The sequence below is a fragment of the Dama dama genome, chromosome 10 (assembly GCF_033118175.1).
Source record: "Dama dama isolate Ldn47 chromosome 10, ASM3311817v1, whole genome shotgun sequence".
Taxonomy (NCBI): Eukaryota; Metazoa; Chordata; class Mammalia; order Artiodactyla; family Cervidae; genus Dama; species Dama dama.
In genome coordinates, this window is record NC_083690.1 from 19,901,460 (window position 1) to 19,923,044 (window position 21,585).

The following is a 21,585-nucleotide window of genomic DNA, read 5'->3' on the forward strand; positions in this document are numbered from 1 at the left end:
TTTTTTAAAAAGTCAATTTTCATTCCAATCCCAAAGAAGGGCTGTAACAAAGAATGTTCAAACTAACAGACAATTGTGCTCATTTCCTATGCTAGTAAAGTTACTCAAAATCCTTCAAGATAGGCTTCAGCAGTACATGTACTGAGAACTTCCAGATTTACAGGCTGAGTTTAGAAAAGGTGGAGGACCCAGAGATCAAATTGCCAACATTTGTCGGAACATAGAGAAAGCAAGGGAATTCCAGAAAAACTGCTGCTTCAATGACTACAAGGAAACCTTTGACTGTGTGGATCACAACAAACTGGAAAATTCTTAAAGAGATGGGAATACCAGACCACCTTACATGTGTCCTAAGAAACTTGTATGCATATCAGGAAGCAACAGTTAGGACCTTATGTGGAACAACTTACTGGTTCAAAATTGGTTCAAATTTTATGGTTCAAAATTGGGAAAGCAGTATGACAAGGCTGTTTATTGTTACCCTGTTTATTTAACTTATATGTAGAGTACATCATGTGAAATGCCAAGCTGGATGAGTCACAAGCTGGAATCAAGATTGTCATGAGAAATACCAACAACCTCAGATATGAAAATGATACCACTCTAATGGAAGAAAATGAAGAGGCGCCAAGAGCCTCTTGATGGGGTCAAAAGAGGAAAGTGAAAAAGCTAACTTAAAATCCAACATTCAGAATACCAAGATCACGGCACCCAGTCCCATCACTTCATGGCAAATAGAAGGGGAAAAAGTAGCAGCAGTGACGATTTTCCTTTCTTGGGCTCCAAAATCACTGCAGACAGTGACTGCAGCCATGAAATTAAACGATGCTTGCTCCTTGGAAGGAAAGCTGTGATAAACCTAGACAGTGTATTAAAAAGCAAAGACTTCACTTTGCTGACAAAAGTCCTTATAGTCAAAGCTATGGTTTTTCCAGTAGTTGTGTATGGATGTGAGAGTTGGACCATAAAAAAGGTTGAGCACTGGAAAATTGATGCTTTCAAATTGTGGTTCTGGAGAAGACTTGAGATTCCCTTGGACTTCAAGGAAATCAACCCTGAATATTCATTGGAAAGACTGATGCTGAAAGTGAAGCTCTAATACTTTGGCCACCTGATGCAAAGAGTCAACTCATTGGAAAAGACCCTGATGCTGGGAAAGATTGAAGGCAACAGGAAAAGGGAGTGGAAGAGGATGAGATGGTTAGAAAGCATCATCGACTGAATGAACAAGAACTTGAACAAACTCGGGGAGGACAGGGAAGCCTGGCTTGCTGCAGTCCATGGGGTCGCAAAGAGTTGAACATGACCTAGCGACTGAATAACAACAACAACAAAGTGATCTTGATGGCCAATAAACTCAAGGGGTTGTGAGGCTCAAAAGAAATAAATGAGGAAGCGCTTTGTAGACAGATAAAATTCTGGAAAAATTCAATGTGCTTATTTGGCAACTATTAGATTTCTTTCTATGCTGATAACATATTTATCTGGCACTTAATGGAATAGAAGCTTATCACAGTGTGTGAGTTGCTTCTGGAGACACAAGAGAGCAAACACTACAATCCCCTTCTGAACCTAACTACTGTCACTGCACGGGCTCAACTTCATCCCAGGAGAAACTGGGATCCTCCCTCAGGCAAAAAGGCCTGGACCACCATGCCACAACATGGAAAATTTGGCATATAGTACATAGTTAAAAATACTTGAAAATGAATGAAGGAAAGGACAAGGAACAAAAAATGAAAGAAGCAAGAAAGGGAGGGAAGGAGAGAAGAAGGGATGGAAAGATGGAAGAAAAGAAGGAAGGAAAATAGGAGGGGTGGGAAGGAATGCGGAATTATATTAACCAGAAATATTTTATCTTCCATAGACAGTAAAATGAATATACAGCAGTCCTACAAAGGGAGATTCTGTTTTGCTGCAACTTAAAATAGAAGAATTTGGTGTGTCCAGATCCAGGCCAGTGCCTTACCCACAAATACCACTGCTTTCTTCCCTATGGGAGGCCCAAAAAGGCCTTTCCGCCGGCGGTCCAGCTTGGACATGATGATATCCTGCGTCTGATTGGCTGAAGTTCTGGCAGAGAAATTGATGCAGTTGGGCAGATACGTATTTTTGGGAAGGCGAAGAAGGAAGTTGTTGGTGATGACTGATTTGCCTGTCCCAGTGGGTCCTACGAACAGCATTGGAATCTCATGGTCCAGGTAGGTTTTCAAGAAGAAGGACTGTCGGGCTGTCTCCATGGTGGGGATGATGAGTTCTGAGACCTGTGCCACAAAGACATGGTGAGTCTTGATACTGGGACCAGGAGATTTGGTCTTGGTATTCAAGAGACTTGAGTTTTATCCTTACTATCCATTCAGCTCTGTCTCTTATTTATCTTTATAATTTTGAGTATTTTACCTCTTTAGCAGCCTAGTTTCTTCATCTGTGAAACGGAGATAAAAATGGCATCTAGTTCACTGAACTGTTTTGAGGGTTAAATGAGATCTTGTATGTAAATATAGACAATAACTGTCTATTGTCCCTGTTTCAGAGATGAGGAAACAGATCCACAGCTCACTAACACAGCAAATAAACAGAAATGCAAAAATTTTAATCCCAGCTTGTCTGATTCCAAGGACTGTATTCTTTTTTTTTTTTTGATTCCAAGGACTGTATTCTTAATTACTGAAGTGACATATTATAAACACCAATTATAGTAAGGCTGGGTCTACAGCTGCTGCCCTCTGAGACCTTTTCTTTGAGCCAAGCTGACTGTCTTGCCCTAGGAAAGATCCACCTCCCAAATGCCATCTATACTGCCTGTCCAAGAAGGGTTAGGTATGACCCTGGACCCCCATTTCTTGTGCTTATTCCTCATCTGCTTTTCCTAAGGCTCATATTCTTGATTCCTCTTATTGATCCCTTTAGTAATATGGAAATTGCAACACTTTTCCTGGTATTCAGACTCCAACTGGGCTCTAAGGGCTTGGTCTTGGATCCCTAGAATCTCTATTACTTTGAGTAGAAAGCATTGCTTTAGATTGGCTTTCCTGAGCTTGAACCCTATCATCAACCATCTGGCTGCTTTTGGTCCCTCCAACGATGGGTAGAGGAAGGGGTTTGCTGTTGTTTAGTCACTAAATTGTGTCCATTTCTTTTGTGACCCCATGGTATTTAGCTTGTGACCCCATGGGATTTCCCAGGCAGGAGTACTGGAGTGGGTTACCATTTCTTTCTTCAGGGTATCTTCCCAACCCAGGGACCGAACCTGTGTCTCCTGCATTGGCAGGCAAATTCTTTACCACTGAGCCAGGAGTGTAGCCACAGAGGAGGGGGTAGTAAGATCTAAATCATATGCTGAAGTCTACTTATACGTCTAGACTGGAAGAGGCTAGTGAACATGGAGCCACTGTGTTGTGTAACTCTAGGGAGCGCCACCCACACTGTGGTTTATGTAAATGGTGCCCCTAAAGCAAAACTAGACCATAAGCAAATGGCACCAATAGGGACTGTACAGTGTGGTAGCTATGTGTATACTGTTAGACTAAGCTTGACTGATTTTGATTAATAATTTGATCAATGTAAAAGGAGCAGATAGAACAAAGAAATTGAAGTGGCAAGGAAGAGAATTAACAGGTATTGAGCTATGGATGTTTTGCTGTGTTATTCCCTGCAGTTTTCCCAACAACCCTCTGAGGCAGATGTATTATTAGCTCACTTTTTCAGATGAAAAAATTGAGACTGGAGGATGGCCAACTTGGCCAAAGTCACATAGCCAGTAAGTGATACTGAATGCTAAACCAAGTATCGAGACTGGGAATTTAAAGCAAGTTGGATTTCACAGATTTTTATTTTCAGGGGCTAGAACAGTTTTTTGACAAGTGAAAAATTCCCAGCATAACTAAAATATTTTCTGCATTTGACTCATTTGTAGGAATCTAGCAAGGTTTTACACCCCTGGAGCTCAGGTGATGAAGCTCTTTTAAGGAGAATGAAGGTTTAGAACCTCAGTGCTGAGGGGTTCTTTACAGTCTTTTCGGTCTCCAATGTGTGTCCTGAACTCATCACACATTCACTCCTGCCTGTGGCACCCTTTTCACAAGCAGCTGTGGTCCTGTCTGGTGTCTGATTTTGTTTTCAATATTTCCACATTTCCATCCACCATCTACTACTCTACCTAGGGCCTGAAGAAACTACAATTACCCCAAGAAAGATAAATTTTGTCCACCAGATACTGCAAGTAGAGGCGTGAAAGTGCACATCTGGAAAATATTTCCACAAGAAAATGAGTAGGAGTTGTAAGTGAATCTTCTGCTAACCAGAAAATCTATTAATCAGTATCGATTTTTCTGAGAATTCTGATTAAAGAAATCTTTCTCTGGGGATTTTAAAGAAAAGGCAAGGATCTTTTTGGCTGAGATATCTGAGAGGGGGACTGATGACCACCTGGCATTGTTCATACTGACAATAATTAGACTAGCAACAGTATCATCTAGCACAATGTGAATGCCACAAATTCATGTATATTGTCTTCAATCTTTGCAACCATTCTTTAGGTATTTTTTCTTCTATTGTGTAGTTGAGTAAACTGAGGCAGAGAGGGTGAAGACGGAATAAGAAATCTGGGACTCTCTGATTCTAAAGTCCATGCTTTTGAAGGCTCAATTCAGTTCATGTTTGAACATTTTTCTAAAGTAAATTCTTTCACTTTTTCTAAAGTAAGTTCTTTAACTAACCCAGATCTGATGTTAACATCTCTACTTTGCTGAATATCAGGTCATTACTGAGGTTCTATGACCAATAACTCTCTTTTACCTTTGCATTTGCAGAGATATTTTCCTCCTCTTTGGTGATATACTCTGTCCATGTGTACCAATGTCCACTAGCTTGCTTGAGGAAATAAAAATCATAGATGCTTCCTGGACCCAAAGAAATAGAACAAGTTATTAGTGCATCAGAGATTTACATTTCATATTTGAGATATTTAACTACCTCAGCCATGGGCATCTGAAATGTATGACTATCAGTATTGGTAACTGTATAAACTATAAAAACATCTTTTAAAGAATAATGACTTCATTATATGAGTAAAATTAATAGGTGTTGATTATACAAATAATGATAATATAAATAATATATATATATAATATATATTATAATATAAATAGCAGTAGCAAAGTGTAAATTATGGGGCAACATGTGCCCCTTGCTGATCTTGTGACCTTGGGTAAGTCATGGAATCTCTGGGCATTTTCAGGGGCTCCCTCAGTGTGGGCTGGAGATAACCTGTTCTGCATGTTGCTCCTGCTGACTTTCCAAAGTCCCCTTAATATACATTGTGTGAAGCAGGCTACTCACCTACTTTACTGCAGCATCTTCTTTCTGATCTTCAAACATACCACATGCACTCTCACCTCAGGGCTTTGCATCAGCTTTTCTTTCTGCCTGGCAGCTCTTCCCCCTGCTCTCTACTTGGCTTGTTCCTTACCTTTCAGATCTCAGCTCAGATGTCACCTCCTCTAGGAGACCTTCCCTGAACACTTCAGGTAGAGCCCCTGTGGGTCTCTATCAACATGCCAGTGTTTTTCCATCCTTGCAGTTAGTATATCTCCAATTATCTTATTCTATGAGCCTACTTATTTATTGTCTGTCTTCCTCAACTAGAATGTGAGCTCTGTGAGAGCAAGGGGATTATATCTTTTTTGTTCACTGTTGTATCTGCAACAACTAGCATAGTACCTAGAACTCAGTAAGTGTTAGTCGCTCAGTCATGTCCAACTCTTTGCGACCCCATGAACTGTAGCCTGCCAGGCTCCTCTGTCCATGGAATTCTAGAGGCAAGAATACTGGAGTGGGTAGTCAAGTCCTTCTCCAGGGGATCTTCCCAACCCAGGTATTGAACCCAGGTCTCCTGCATTTCAGGCAAATTTTTTACCATCTGAGCTACCAGGGAAGTACATAGTAGGTGCTTAGTAAAAAGTACAAAGTAGGTGCTTATTGAACAAATGCCTGACCAGACATGCAGCAAGCACATTGTAGGCCCTCAATATCTATTGTGTAAGGTAAGAACAACTGAACTGCTGCCCTCCAGATCCTCTTGGTGTGGGAGGAAGTAGCTGGGGAGCATCAAGGCCCCTGGTCTGTGGCCTCTGATCAATACACAGTGGTGATTCTGAATCACCTTCTCACTCCACCCGTTCTCCCAAATACAATCACAATACTCATCCAAAATCACTCCCTACTTCCCTCACAAAAGTAACACAAAATTCCTATGGTCCTTTTCCCCAGTGAAGCCCCACCTCTGTAATTGTTGGAAGTCTTTTTCTTTTTTGCACTTCAAGATGAGGAGTGGAAATAAGAACAGCGTCAGGGAAGGACCTGGCTTCACATCCAACCATTCCTCACTGACTCACTGTGGGGCCCTGGATGAGTGACACCCTTTCTGAGCTGCAATCTCCTCATCTAGAGAATGTTATAAGGAGTATTTGAGATACTGGTTGCAAAGCCTGCTGAATGATAAAGTTTTTTTTTTTTCTTTTCTTTTTTTTTTAATGTGAGAAAAACCTGAAGAGGACATGGAAGAAATACCCAGGCCTCAGTGAGACAAGTGTTGGGCCGTTGGATTCACAGGAGCTCTGGGCACGAGAGGCTTTCCAGTTCCATTGCCTAGCCAACCCAGTAGCAGGCACAAGTGACTTGCTTCTCTCTCCACAGGACTCATCTATAATTGACCCAAAGAGGACAGCGTTGGTGGTTGTAGGGTGTATGTGTGTGTGTGTGACAGAGAGTCTTGAGCTTCAGTTAAAGGGCTGAAACATTCCAATTAAAAAATTTTTTTTTTCTTGTGATGAAAACTTTTAATATCTACCCCCTTAGCAGGAGATGCTTCTTAACTAAAAAAAAAAAAAAAAAATTTCAGCCATTAGGGCTTAAAGTCATTATAATTTTAAAAATAATTTAATCCAACTTTGCTATTATATTTTAACTTTTCATTGTGAAAAAAAAATTAAAATACACAATGCTGACTTGAAAAAATGCACAACATGAGAACTTCAAGTTAAATTTTATTTGGGACAAAATGAGGGCTATAGACCAGGGAACAGCATTTCATATAGCTCTGAGAAATTGCTCCAAAGAGGTTGGGGGTAAGGTCAGTATATATGTGATTTTGGTGAACGGGGAGTACATGCAATTAAGCATTTTATTTTTTTGCAGAATGTTTCTGCTAGTCACTAGGAGCAGTCATCACTATGAAGGATTTTAGTGTTTTTCTAGATATGAGGAAATATAAGAATTGGGCTTATAAAGTTGGCTCCTGAAAATATCTCTCTGAAGACCCATTCTGCTAGTTTTTCCCAGAGCACAGAGTACCTCATTTCTGCTCTCCACCCTGAATTCCTTTCAGGGGTGTTTAAAATCAGCAGTAACAGCAGCATGTGATTTAAGCCTTGTAGAGGTAGATGGCAAGTGCCAGTATGTAGTTGACAACAAAAAAAGGAGGCTAGTATAATAAACTGCCATGTACCCATTATGTAGCTTCCATAAACTTCAACATTTTGCAACTGTTTCATGCATTTCCACAACACCAACAACCATCATATTCATTTTCCTTCCCTCCTCACTTCCTCCTTTTCTTTCTTCCTTCTTTCTTAGACTGGAATATTTTGAAGCAAATCCTGATGTCACATTTCATTTGAAAATACATGTGACTCAATGTTAGGCCAATTTCATTGATTCCTTTATGAACTATGATGTGATTAGCTCTCATTCTTCCATTTCCTCTCCGTTGGTTCTTTTTGTTGTTCTGATACTGTTATTGCTCGGTCACTAAGTTGTGTCCAACTCTTTATGACCCCATGGAATGCAACACACCAGGCTCCTCTGTTCATCACTGTCTCCTGAAGTTTGCTCAGACTCATGTCTATTGAGTCAGTGACTCTATCTAACCATCTCATCCTCTGCAACCCCCTTCTCCTTTTGCCATCAATCTTTCCCAGCATCAGGGTCTTTTTCCAGTGAACCAGCTGTTCACATTAGGTGGCCAAAGTATTAGAGCTTCAGCCTCAGCATCAGTCCTTCCAATGAATTATTCAAGGTTGATTTCCTTTAGGATTGACTGGTTTGATCTTTCAGTCCAAGGGACTCTCAAAGTCTTCTCAAGCACCACAATTCAAAAGCATCAATTCTTTGGCGTTCAGTTTACTTTATGGTCCAACTCACATCTGTACACGACTACTAGAAAAGCCACAGCTTTGACAATATGGACCTTTGTTGGCAAAGTGATGTCTTTGCTTTTTACTACACTGGATAGGTTGTCATAGCTTTCCTTCCAAGGAGCAAGTGTCTTTTAACTTTTACTTTTTCAGGGATTATAACACTGACATTTTGTTTTGCAACTATAATTCTCTCATACCTTAGTCTTAGGTCTATATTTAAATAGCTTCAACACTCAAACTTGGGGCTTTTAACACAAGACTACTTAAGTTCTTTATCTTGATTGATTAGTTGGCTGATTTAATTTTTTATTCCCAAGAAGGGACTTAAGAGGGCTCAGTTCTCTCAGATCTTGCATGTTCGAGAATGTCTGCCACTTTGTATTTGAACAGTGACGACTGAGAATAGTATTCTAATGTCACATTTTCTTTCCCTTAGAGTTTTGCAGACCATTGCTCCACTGTTTCTTTCAGTCTAGTTTGCTGTGTAGAAGTTTGAGGCTCATCAGATACTTCCATTTTCACTGATTTTTCTTTCCTATCCAGATGCCTGATGGAATCTCTTTTATACTGGAAGTCCAATAATTTAATCAGATTATTTTTTAATCAATTATCCTGTATCAGTTTTTCTTGGAACACAGAATACTCTTAAAATTTGCAAAAAACACTTCTTCATTTTAGGAAAAATTTCTTCACTTGTTTCTTGGTATATATTGTCTACATTATTTATTGGGATAGCAATTCAAGGAATTAACACTGTAAGGTCTCCATATCAATCATATTCTTAGACTGTCTTCAATAGCAAGTGCAGTTATCTCAAACCTTTCCTCTAAGCCATTTGTTAGATGTCTAGATTTATATGCTTTATTCCTTGCTGGCTCTAATTTATCAGATCATTACTAATATTGTTTAGTTCTCAATTTGTTTCTTTGGTTTTTCAATTCCCCTTTTTCTCTGATTCTGTGGTTTTAACACTTCATTTACAAATTTTAAAATGACAGATTTATTAAGATATAATTCACATATGCTATAATTAACCCATTTAAATTGTATAATTCAATGGTTTACTAAATATACATGCATATATGAATATATTATTATTCACAGAGGGGTGTACGGTCATTACCATAATCAATTTTAGAACACGTCATTACACCAAAAAGAAACCTCATACCTCTTAGATGTCACTTTCCAAATCCTCTTCCCATCTCTCACCAGCCTGTTTGCCCTCAAGACAACCACTAATGTACTTTTTGTTTCTATGGATTTGCTCTTCTGGACTTTTCACATAAATGAAATCATCCAATAGATATTCTTATGTGATTGGTTTCTTTTACTCATCAGAATGTTTTTAAGATTCATGCATGTTGTAGTATACATTATTACTTCATTTCTTTTTATTGTTGAATAGTATTTAATTGTATGGATATGCTATATTTTCCCCTTCACAGATCACTGCTTTGTCATGGTGAAGGGGCTTCATAACTCAATGAAGCTATGAGCTATGCCATGTAGGGCCATCCAAGACAGACACATCATAGTGGAGAGTTCTGACAAAATGTGAGCCACTGGAGGAGGGAATGGCAAACCACCCCAGTATATTTGCTGTGAGAACCTCATGAACTGTATAAAAAGGACAGAAAGATACGACACCAAAAGATGAGTCCCCTGGGTCTGAAGGTGTCCAACATGCTACTGGGGAAGAATAGAGGAGAACTACTAATAGCCCCAGAAAGAATGAAGTGGCTGGGCCTAAGTGTAAATGATGCTCAGTTGTGGATGTGTCCCATCTGTTTAAGAGCTGTGAAAAGTTCTTAAAGAGATGGGAATACCAGACCATCTCAACTGTCTCCTGAGAAACCTGTATGTGGGTCAAGAAGCAATAGTTAGAACCCTGCATGTAATAACTGATTGGTTCAAGATTGAGAAAGGAGTATGACAGGGCTGTCTGCTGTCATCCTGCTTGTTTAACCTATATGCTGAGCACATCATGAGAAATGCCGGCCTGGATGAGTTACAAGCTGGAGTCAAGATAGGTGGGAGAAACATCAACAACCTCAGACATGTGGATTATACCACTTGAATGGCTGAAAGTGAAGAGGAGCTAAAGAGCCTCTTCATGAGGGTGAAGGAGGATAGTGAAAGAGCCAGCTTAAAACTAAATATTAAAAAAACTAAGATCATGGCATCTAGCCTCATTACTTCATGGCAAATAGAAGGGGAAAATGTGGAAGTAGTGATAGATTTCCTGTTCTTGGGCTCTGAAATAATTGCGGATGGTGACTGCAGCCATGAAATCAGAAGATGATTGCTTCTTGGCAGGAAAGCTATGACCTAGACACTGTGTTGAAAAGCAGAGATGCTACTCTGCCGACAAAGGTCCATATAGTCAAGGCTGTGGTCTTCCCAGTGGTCACATATGGTTGTGAGATCTGGACCACAAAGAAGACAGTATGCTAGAGAATTAATGCCTTTGAACTGTGGTGCTGGAGAAGACTCCTGAAAGTCCCTTGGGCAGCAAGGAGATCAAACCAATCAATCTTAAGGGAAATCAGCCCTGAATACTTATTGGAAGGACTGATACTGAAGCCAAAGCTCCAGTATTTTGGTCATCTGATGCAAACAGCTGACTCATTGGGAAAGTCCCTGATGCTGGGAAAGACTGAGGGCAGGAGAAGAGGGCGTCAGAAGATGAGATGCCTGGATGGCATCACCAATGCAATGGACAAGAACTTGGGAAAACTTTGGGTGATGGTGAGGGACAGGGAGGCCTAGTGTGCTGCAGTCCATGGGGTCAAAGAGTCAGGCACGACCAGGTGACTGAACAACAACATACTATATTTTATTTATTCACTCATCAGTTGATGGTCATTTGGATTGTCTTCACTTTTTGGCCATTATGAATTATGCTGTTATGAACATTTGTGTATAAGTATTTTTGTGGACATATTTTTGTTTCTCTTGGGCATATATGTGGAAGTGAAATGGCTTGCTCATATGGTATGTCTGTTTTTAACTTTGTTTGTTTGTTTAACTTTTGAGGAACGCCAAATGTTGTTTTCCAAACCTGCTGTACAATTTTACTTTTCCACTATAATATGCGAGGGTTTCAATTTTCCCACATTCTCACACTTGTTCTTCATCTTTTTTATTATTCTCATTGTAGTTGTGAAGTGGCATCTTGTATTTTTGATTTGCATTTTCCTGATGGCTAATAATGATAATAATGTTGAGTTATTGTCATGTACTTATTGGCCCTTTAAATATCTTCTTTGGAAAAATGTTTATTCAGTTACTTTGCCTATTTTAAAATTATATTATATCTTTGTATTATTGAATAATAATACTTCTTTATACTTTCTAGATACAAGTTTCTTATCACATATTTGATTTGCAAAATATTTCAACCATTCTGTAGGTTGTGTTTTCACTTTCTTCATGTTGTCCTTTGAAGCACAAAAGTTTTTAATTTTGATGAAGTTCAGCTTAATTATTTTTTCTTTAGTTGCTTGTATTTTTGTTGTCCTAAGATATTGTTGCCTAGTCCAAGATCATGACCATTTATCTGCACCTTTGTTTTCTTCTAAGCTTTTATCATTTTAACTCTTGAATTTAGATCTTTCATCTCAGTTAATTTTTGACTATGGTATAGAGGCCAAATTCATTATTTTATATGAATATATTCATTTAATCCATGACCATGTGCTGAAGGGATTTTTCTTTTCCCATAAAATTATCTTTATACCTTTGCCAAAAATCAAATCACTATAAATATGAGGAGCTTATTTCTGGACTCTCAATTCTATATATATATTAATACATCCCTTGCCAGTAGCATGCTGTTCATCTATAAATTTTAAAATTAAATTTATATATTACATATTATACTATAAATTTATAAGTGCTTGTAATACAAATATTTTATATTTCTTATGTCATGTTTTTCTTTTTTCTATAAAAATATTTATTTTTGCTTATTTAGCTGCACTGGGTCTTAGTTGTGGCATGTGGGATCTAATTCCCTGACCAGGGATCAAACCTTGGCCCCCTGCATTGGGAGAGTGGAGTCTTAGCCACTGGACCACCAGGGAAGCCCCAGTCATGTTTTTCTTTTAGACTCTCATTCTCTGTCTCTCTGTCTCTGTCTTCCTCTTTGTGATATTCTTGCTCTGCTATAATCAGATAAATTCTCCTGGACATTTTCCCCAACACTATTTGGAGTGAGTTTATTTCCCCCAATTTTCGTCACGATTCAGGGAATGGTGTGTGGATTTCTTTTCTGTAGCCTGAGGGTACAGGGGCTGGGTAAAGGAAATACTCAGTTGCCTTTGCCAGGAAACCTGGGCTTTGCAGTCTCTTTCTAAAGTTTGGTCAATTTTCCTGAACCATGGGTCCATCCCACTTCCACCCCAGCTAGAAACATGCTGCACTCTGGAAAAATTCAGTTCACATCCCCCACCCAGCATGGAGTTGCAAACCCTGGTAGTTTCCTCCCACTCCTGATAAGATCTTACCAAATTATGGAAGTTTCATGCTCAAAGATTTCTCCTAGGCATTTTTTTGCAGCTGCCCAGTTACCACTGCAGTCTGCTTTTTTCTACACTGGTGATTACCAGTGAGAACTCTCAGAATTTTGTCAACTAACTTCCTTTCCACCCAGCATCGCTTTCAGGACAGTTGGGTTGTGGGTTGAGAGATACAACATGAAGGATCTTTTGTTTCTCTCCCTGTCCACTACCTTTTAATGTTCAAAGAATCAGGCTGTAACTTTTATTTTTGAAGTTATTGCTGGGAAATGTTTAGGCTTAAACTTAAAATTAAAAAAAAAAACATTTTTAGGCTTAATATATCGCATTATATATTAAAGGAGAGCTTATCCTATGTTACTGTGCAGTTCTACCTAGAAGTCAATCTGGTACATTTTTAGAAAGCAATCTGGCACTATGCTTACAAAAATGTTCTCTAGCTCAAGTCAGAAATCCCATTCTGGGAATTCATCATAAGGAAATAATTCACAATGAAAATAATCTCCATACATGAATATATAGCACTATTTGTGATAACAAAAACTGAAAATAATTTACATGCTCCACATTAGAATACCAGTCAAAATTATGTCTTATAAGATAAATGGACTATTTTGCAGTCATTAAAATGATTACGCTATTTACAAAACAAAAAGACACGCAAAGAAAACAAACATGGTTACCAAAGGGCAGTGGGGAGGATAAATCAGGAATTTGGGATGAACAGATATCGCTATATCTAAAACAGATAAACAATAAGAACATACTGTATAGCCTGTCAAACTATATTCAATATCTTATAATAACCTATAATGGTCTTTCCTGGTGGCTCAGCAGTAAAGAATCTGCCTGCAATGCAGGAGAATCAGTTTCAAACCCCAGGTTGGGAAGATTCCCTGGAGAAGGAAATGGCAGCCTATACAGTATTCCTGCCTGGAAAATGCCATGGACAGTGGAGCCTGGAGGGCTACAGTTCATGGGGTCTCAAAGAGTTGGACATGACTTAGTGACTTAACAATAACAACAATAATCTAAAACAGAAAAGAATGTGAAAAAGAATATCTATCTATATATGAAAGCTGAATCACTTTGCTGTACATCTGAAGCATTGTAAATCAACTATACTTCAATTTAAAAAAAAGAACTAGGGGTATTTCAAGAGAGATGAATTGACTGTAAGAAGAGAATTCACATTTCCCTTCATAAACAAAAGGGAAAATCATGTGATATATGCAATTAATACTTAAGTAAAATAGAAAATTTAAAAATTAAGTTTTGAAATAAACTATCTATTAAATACTTAAAAATGATAGTTACAAAGCCTAAGTATTAACATAGAAAAATGCTTTAAAAAAACAATGACAGATAAAATAGAAGAATAAAAAATAGAATATATAGCCTTATGGCAACTATGTAAAGCAATGAAAGCAGATAGACAAGAGAGAGAAAGGTTGTTTGAAAGGGAAATACTTAAAAATAGTATGGTATGAACAAAAATGTTTTTTGATCATTTTTACTTAATAGAATTGAATTATTTTTACAATAAGAAAGGAGACATAAAAAGCATAATTCAGAAAGCATTTGTCCCATCTCTTGCTGATATTATCAGCTGGAGCTAATTTGTGGCTTGAAACAAACATTTGGAACATTTTGGCCAAAGGGAAAAGGTCCAACTGAATAAAAGTGGATTTATGGCCGTGTGACTTTGGCCAAGGTTACCATTTGTATATCTGTAAAATGGCCCTGGTTTTATATCAAGCTTAGAAAAATCCCTGTGGAAGGCAAATGAGATATATGTGTTAGCATAGCTGTGGGCACACAGAGAGGCACTTGAGGTTGTTTGGTTCTCATCAGAGCAGGGCTTTTGTTTGCTCTGTACTGAGATTAAACTCAAATTCTGATGCAAGTGCAGGGGCAGAACGGAGGGAATAGTAGTAGAAATCCAGGAAGATGAATTAATTCTATCACCTTTTCCCACCCCATGCCCCACCTCTGTTTTCTTGTCCTTCACTTGGGAGAATAAGATAAACTTTAACAGAGATGTGAGTGGGTTTTCATAGGACACACAATGAATGGGTAAATAAAGAGAAATTTAGCACTTTCTGGACAAATAAAGATAAATGTCAGTTGATGATAATGCAACCTTGAGAGAATTCCCCAAAGGCCTGCTGGCTGTCCTTAGTGTGTACTCCCCAACACAGTTCCTTCAGCACTCATTTGAGAGGTCCATGTACCCCAAGGGCTCCTAGATCATGAAAAGTCCAGAAAACAATATCCCATGAGGTCAGAGAAGGCCTCCCTGGAGCTCTCACCAAGAGAATTTTAAACCCTGTGAAAAGGTTACAAAGGTATTTTAAGCTTTGTTACGATGGTAATAAGTATAACCAAAACCAGATCAAGATGCCATATATTACACCATCCCAGAAATTTGAAATGTCCAGAAATGGCAAATCTATAGAGAGCAGATGAATAGCTGCCTGGGACTGAGAATGGGAACAAAGATTCCTTGAAAATGGGAATGAAGGATCTTATTGTGGTGATGAATGTTTTAAATTTGTTCTAATGTTCCAGTGTTCTAAATTGGATTAAACAGTTGCACAACTAGGCAAATTTACTAAAAAACACTGATTGCTTACTTCAATGAGTGAATCTTATGATATGTAAATTATACCTCAATAGCTGTTATATAAAAAAGAATTTACACTTGGCACTTAAAAACACATTTTTGGATTCCAATGGGTTCTGGCTAGGAGCTTGGTAATTTCCTACTAAAATACTCAGGAAGGCACAAGAGAAAGGAATGGAATAATGTCAATGAAAACAAGACTAAAAGAAGCTAGGGGACTTCCTTGGTAGTCTAGTTGTTAAGACTTTGCACTCCTAATGCAGAGGACCCAAGTTCAATCCCTGGTCAGGGAACTAGATCCCACATGCTGCAAATAGGAGTTCACGTGCCACAAGACCCAGTGCACCACAACTAAGACCCAACACAGCCAAATAAATATTAAAACAAAAACAAAAACAAACAAACCAAAGACTAAAAGAAGTTAGGTAGAATCTCCTCTAACTAGATATCAAGTGGGCTGGACTGAGAAATTTTACCTCAAGAGACTGCATGAGAAACTGCAACAGGCCCACTGGTATACTTTTAATTTCCCGCGTCCTTGCAACTCACAATATACAGAGATGCTGTGAAATGTGAAACCCAAACGACTCCATTTTAGGATAGCACCGCCATTTTGAGTAAAACCCCCTCCCGAGGAGAGAAAGAAACTCAACGAGCCAATCAGGGGAGGACGGAAAGTCCCTCACCGCCCCCCCCCCCCCTACTCTAACCCACCAATCAGTAGCTCACATGACATCCTTAGTTGAAGAATTAACCAATCCCTTTAAGCTTCCCTTCCCGCGTCCCCTGCTATACAGTATAAAAATGATTCGCCGCTTTCACTCGGGGCTTCTTCGCAGTTGTGTGAAGAGAGCCCCTGCTCTAGCTTGTAATAAAGTTCCTCACTGTTTTTGCATCGATCCGCGGCTCCTGTGGTGTTTGGTGGGATTCCGCGATCCGGGTACAACAATGTAAGTGACAACCCATATAGAAAATTAGACAGCTGTTCCTCTGTCCTGCCACGTACTACTCTGGGAGAATTGTCTTATTTTGGTTTTGTCACCCTTGCCTTGCCAGGCCATCTTTCTACAGCTGATAGGGTAGTAGGGTCCCAGACCACAACGAGGAAAAAGGAAAATAGTTGTGGCGCCTTAAATTCAGTGAGGTAGGTCTTCCAAAGTGAAAAACCACAGTCACTCTTCTGTTGAGAAATGTCCTCTTTTAGAATGTTCATATGAAACAAATCAAAAGGCTGCCTCCAACAGATGGCATTAGTTGATCATACACGGTCTTTGGATCTTGGCCATCCCATTGTTTCTGACTCTAAAGGAGAGTTTACAGCATTTGGGTTTGTTTTTAAGGGGGGTTATGAATACCATTTACCCTGATCATGTCCAAAAGTAGCAAGAGTTTTGAAAACCAGTAGAAAGAGAAGTGTATGATTACCATGGAGACAAGAGTAAAGCTTAACTTTCCATGGATATATTCACATTGATCACTTGTAAGGTGTCAGTCATTTTGCTCTTACAGACAGCTTTTTCAGAACCAAACCTATTTTCAAGTAGAGTAGTTGTAAGAGAAGATATATGAAGAAAGCAGTTTGCATTACATTATGGAAATTATAGTTTATCTTACACTGCATCAGCTGAACAGGACATGGAGGAGATGAATCACCGTAGACAGGAGATGTTGTAGGGCGAAGTCACCTAGAAAACTTGGAAGCTGTGCACATAACTAGCTGTCAGCAGCAGAGGGGAAGGAAAGATGTTGTCACAAAGTGGACCAAGAATGGGGTCAAGGGTACTTTATGGACCAACTTGCTGGCACAGAGCATAAACAGACTGATCTTGAATGATGGGGAAGCAGAAAACGACATATGGAACCTGTGGAAAAAATACTGCTACATAAAGGAATATAATATGGAAATTATACCTTGACAGTATACCTCTGAACCTTGTTTAATGCAAGACTCATAATCAAATTTGAGGAAACTGTTTGGTATCTTACATAGGGTACAAAAAGACAATTTTTTCATGAAATAAGAACAGAAAGTCATAAAGAGAAAATAGGCTTAGATGAAAAGGCAAAATGAGATAAAAAAGGGGGGTAGATGAGTGAGCTAATAGAGGTGATGATAAGGAGGAAGCAATAAAATTACTAACATTGATTTTACACTTTATATGCATCATACTTAATTATAAATGTTTTATATACATTAACACATTTAATTCTTACAAGAGCACCATGAATGCCTAGTGCTATTGTTGTCCACATTTCATAACTGAGGAAATTGAGAGATGTTAAGGAACTTTCTCAAGGGCACCCAACCAGTAAATACTAGAGCCAGGATTTAACCTCTGAAAATATGACTTCATGGCCTGTGCTTTTAATCATACACTAAGGAAGGACAGCAAGGAAACAAAAGATACAACAGCAGAATTAAAATCACTCAAGACAGGAAAAGCAAAATTGAAGTTGTGGGTGAATCATATTAAAATGAAAAATCTAAATAAAAAAAGCAAAAATATAAAAATAAGGAAGGAGGAGATGATAAATATGGAAGCCAGAGAATAAAACTTTCCTTCAATGACTGAAAGGATCATGTTCTAGGGAAAATAAACAAAAGAAGACCTACATCTTGACATAGTCTGTTAAAAAAGAAAACTACGATAGAACATTACAAGAAAGGACATCAATAAGCCAATAAGAATCTGTGAAAAATAACTGCTATATATATATAAATATATATATATATATTTCAATCTCACCCTAATTAAAAAGAGAAGAAATTTACATTAGTACTATTTTCAAACTTCAAACATGAACAGAACATCAATATACCTGAGGCAAAACTGATGGAAACACAAGAGAAACAGAAAAATACACTATTATAGTTGGAGACTTCTATACCCCTTTATCAGTAATTGACAGGTAGCAGGCAGAAAATGAGTAAAGATATATCAATAGTTAATCATCAGTCAACTGGAACTAAATGACATCTATAGATTACTTCATCTAACAAGAGCAGAATATATTCTTCTCAAGCTTACATGGAACATTCACCAAGATAGATCATATTCTGGGCCAAAAAACACAATTTAAAAGTTTTTAATTAATAGAAATCACACAGTGTATACTCTCAGACAAGAACACAGTTAAACTAGAAAGAACTCTGTACTTTCTGTTCAATTTTTCTGCAAACCAAAAGCTGCTCTAAAACTAAAGTCTATTAATATTTTTTTTAAAAGAGAAGAAATTTGGGCTTCAGCCACAATGGCAGAATAGAAAGACCCTGAGCTCAATTCTCAATAATACACCCAAATCACAACTATTTGCAGAACAGTCATCAATGAAAAAGACTGAAACCTACGAGAAAATATCTTCTACAACTAAAAACATAAAGAAGGAACCACAATGAGACAGGTAAGAGGGATGGACTGGCAATATAATCAAGTCTCATACCCATAGGGTGGAGGCAATCCATAAACTGGACAATAATTACAGTATAGAGGTTCTCCCACAGGAATGAGAGTTCTGAGCCCCATATATAGCTCCTCAGCCTGGCGGTCCTGCACTGGGAGGACAATATCCCTCAGAGCATTTGACTTTGAAGGCCAGTGGACTTAATTTTGGGAGTTCCAAAGGACTGGAGGAAATAGAGACTTCACTCTGCAAGGGCACACACAAAATCTCACATGCACTAGGATCCAGGGCAAAAGCAGTAATTTGATAGGAGCCTGGGCCAGACCTACCCGCTGGTCTTGGAGAATCTTGAGGAGAGGCTGGGATTGCAGCATGGCAGTGGCTTGCCGTGGGGACATAGGCACTGGCAGAAGCCATATTTGTACCATGTAGATACTACTGCTATGAGCAGTCACAGTGGAATCCTACCTGTAGCTGATTAAGACAAGATCCGGCCCCACCCAATAACCTGCAGGCACTAGTGCTGGAAGGTCTTGGGCCTAACTGGGTGGAGACACATCTTCATTCATCAGCAGACAGGATGCCTAAGGACTTCCTGAGCTCACAGCCCCTCTAGACACAGGCCTTTCCACCAGTGAACAAGCACTAGCCTGGCCCTCTAGGAAACCTAGATTAGCCTCAAGACTAGCCTCATCCTACGACAGACATATCAGACAGCATATTAAAAAGCAGAGACATAACTTTGCCAAAAAAGATCTGTATAGTCAAAGCTATGATTTTTCCAGCAGTCATGTACAGATGCGAGAGGTGTATCATAAAAAGGCTGAGCACCAAAAAATTGATGCTTTTGAACTATGGTGCTGGAGAAGACTCTTGATAGTCCCTTGGAGATCAAACCAGTCAATCCTAAAGGAAAACAACCCTGAATATTCATTGGAAGGACTGATACTGAAGCTGAAGCTCCAGTATTTTGGCCACCTGTAATGGAAAGCCAACTCACTGGAAAAGACCCTGATGCTGGGGAAGATTGAGGGCAAGAGGAGAAGGGGATGACAGAGGACGAGATGGTTGGATGGCATCATTGACTCAATGAATATGAGTTTGAGAAAGCTCTGGAAGATGGTGAAGGACAGGGAAGCTTGGGGTACTATGATCCATGGGGTTGCAAAGAGTCAGACATGACTGAGAGACTGAACATCAACAAGAAGGAGCAGAGAAAGGGCCTGAGAACATATTTAAAAACACAGTAGCTGAAAACTTCTCTGACATGGGAAAGGACAGTTACCCAAGTCCAGGAGGTGCAGAGAGCCTGATATAGAAGGAAGCAGAGAGGAACACACCAAGACATATTGTAGTAAAAATGACAAAAATTCAAGAGAGAATATAAAAGCAACAAGGGAAAAGCAACATATAACACACAAGGAAACTCTCATAAGGCTATCAGCTGATTTATCAGCAGAAACTCTGCAGGCCAGAAAGGAGTGGTGCCATATTTTTAAAGTGGTGAGAAGAAAAAACCTACAACCAATAATATTCTACCTAGCAAGGCTTTCGTTCATATTTGATGGAGAGATAAAAAGCTATACAGACAAACAAAAGCTAAAAGAGTTCAACACCACCAAATGAGCTTTATGACAAATGTTAAAGGGAACTTTTCAAAACAAAAAAGAAAAAGCCACACCTAGAAATAAGAAAATTACAAACCAAAAAAACTCACCAATAAAGGCAAACCAACAGTAAAGGCAGGAAATCATACACACACAAAACTAGCAGAGAGGTTGAAAGTCAAAAGTAAAAAACAAACAAAAAAAAAAGAAAGTCAAAAGTAATCAGCTCTAAAACAGAAGTATAGTCCAATGGAACAAGATAGAAAGCCCAGAGGTAAACCCATACACCCATGGATACTTTGATAAAGGAGGCAAGAATACACAGTGGGGCAAAGACAGTCTCTTCAGTGGTGCTGGGAAAACTGGACAGCCATGTATAAAAGAATGAAATTAGAACACTTCCTAACACCATACAGCAATATAAACTCAAAATGGATTAAAGGCTTAAATGTAAGGCCAGAAACTATAAAACACCTAGAGGAAAACAGGCAGAATACTCTACAACATAAACCACAGCAAGATCCTCTATGATCCACCTACTAGAGTAATGGAAATAAAAGCAAAAATAAAAAAGGAGACCTAATTAAACTTAAAAACTTTTGCACAGTAAAGGAAAGTATAAACAAGGTGAAAAGACAATAGCAAATGAAATAACTGACAAAGGATTAATTTTAAAAATATACAAGTAGCTCATACAAATCAATAGCAGAGAAACAACCAACCAATCAAAAAAGGGGGGAAAGACCTAAACAGACATTTCTCCAAAGAAGACATACAGATGGCTAATAAACACATGAGAAGATGCTCAACATCACTCATTATTAGAGAAAAGCAAATAAAAACTAACAATGAGATATCACCTCACACCAGTAAGAATCGGTTCAGTTCAGTTCAGTCGCTCAGTCGTGTCTGACTCTTTGCGACCCCATGAATTGCAGCACGCCAGGCCTCCCTGTCCATCACCAACTCCCAGAGTCAATGGCCATCAACAAAAAATTTATAAGCAATAAATGCTGGAGAGGGTGTGGAGAAAGGGAACCCTCTTACACTTTTGGTGGGAATGCAAACTGATACAGCTGCTATGAAGAACAATATGTGAAGTGAAGTGAAGTAAAAGAGGTCCAGTTGTATCCAGCTCTTTGTGACCCTATGGACTATACAGTCCATGGAATTCTCCAGGCCAGAATATGGGAGTGGGTAGCCTTTCCCTTCTCTAGGGGATCTTCCCA

The 21,585-nt window shown here is 38.8% G+C and overlaps 1 protein-coding gene and 1 non-coding gene across 2 annotated transcripts in view; one reads left to right on the forward strand and one right to left on the reverse strand.

Annotated features, from left to right (window-relative positions):
- Positions 1-21,585, reverse strand: part of DNAH3 (dynein axonemal heavy chain 3) — a 240,635-nt gene that overhangs the window by 72,606 nt on the left and 146,444 nt on the right. Inside the window, exons 42-43 of the mRNA XM_061152967.1 lie at positions 4,798-4,901; positions 1,970-2,264 (exon numbers count right to left, since the gene is read on the reverse strand). Of these exons, the coding sequence (XP_061008950.1) occupies positions 1,970-2,264; positions 4,798-4,901 (399 nt within the window). The remainder of the gene's footprint in view (positions 1-1,969; positions 2,265-4,797; positions 4,902-21,585) is intronic.
- On the forward strand, positions 15,568-15,640 carry TRNAR-CCU (transfer RNA arginine (anticodon CCU)). The gene has a single exon. It is a non-coding gene; the product is annotated as a tRNA-Arg (tRNA).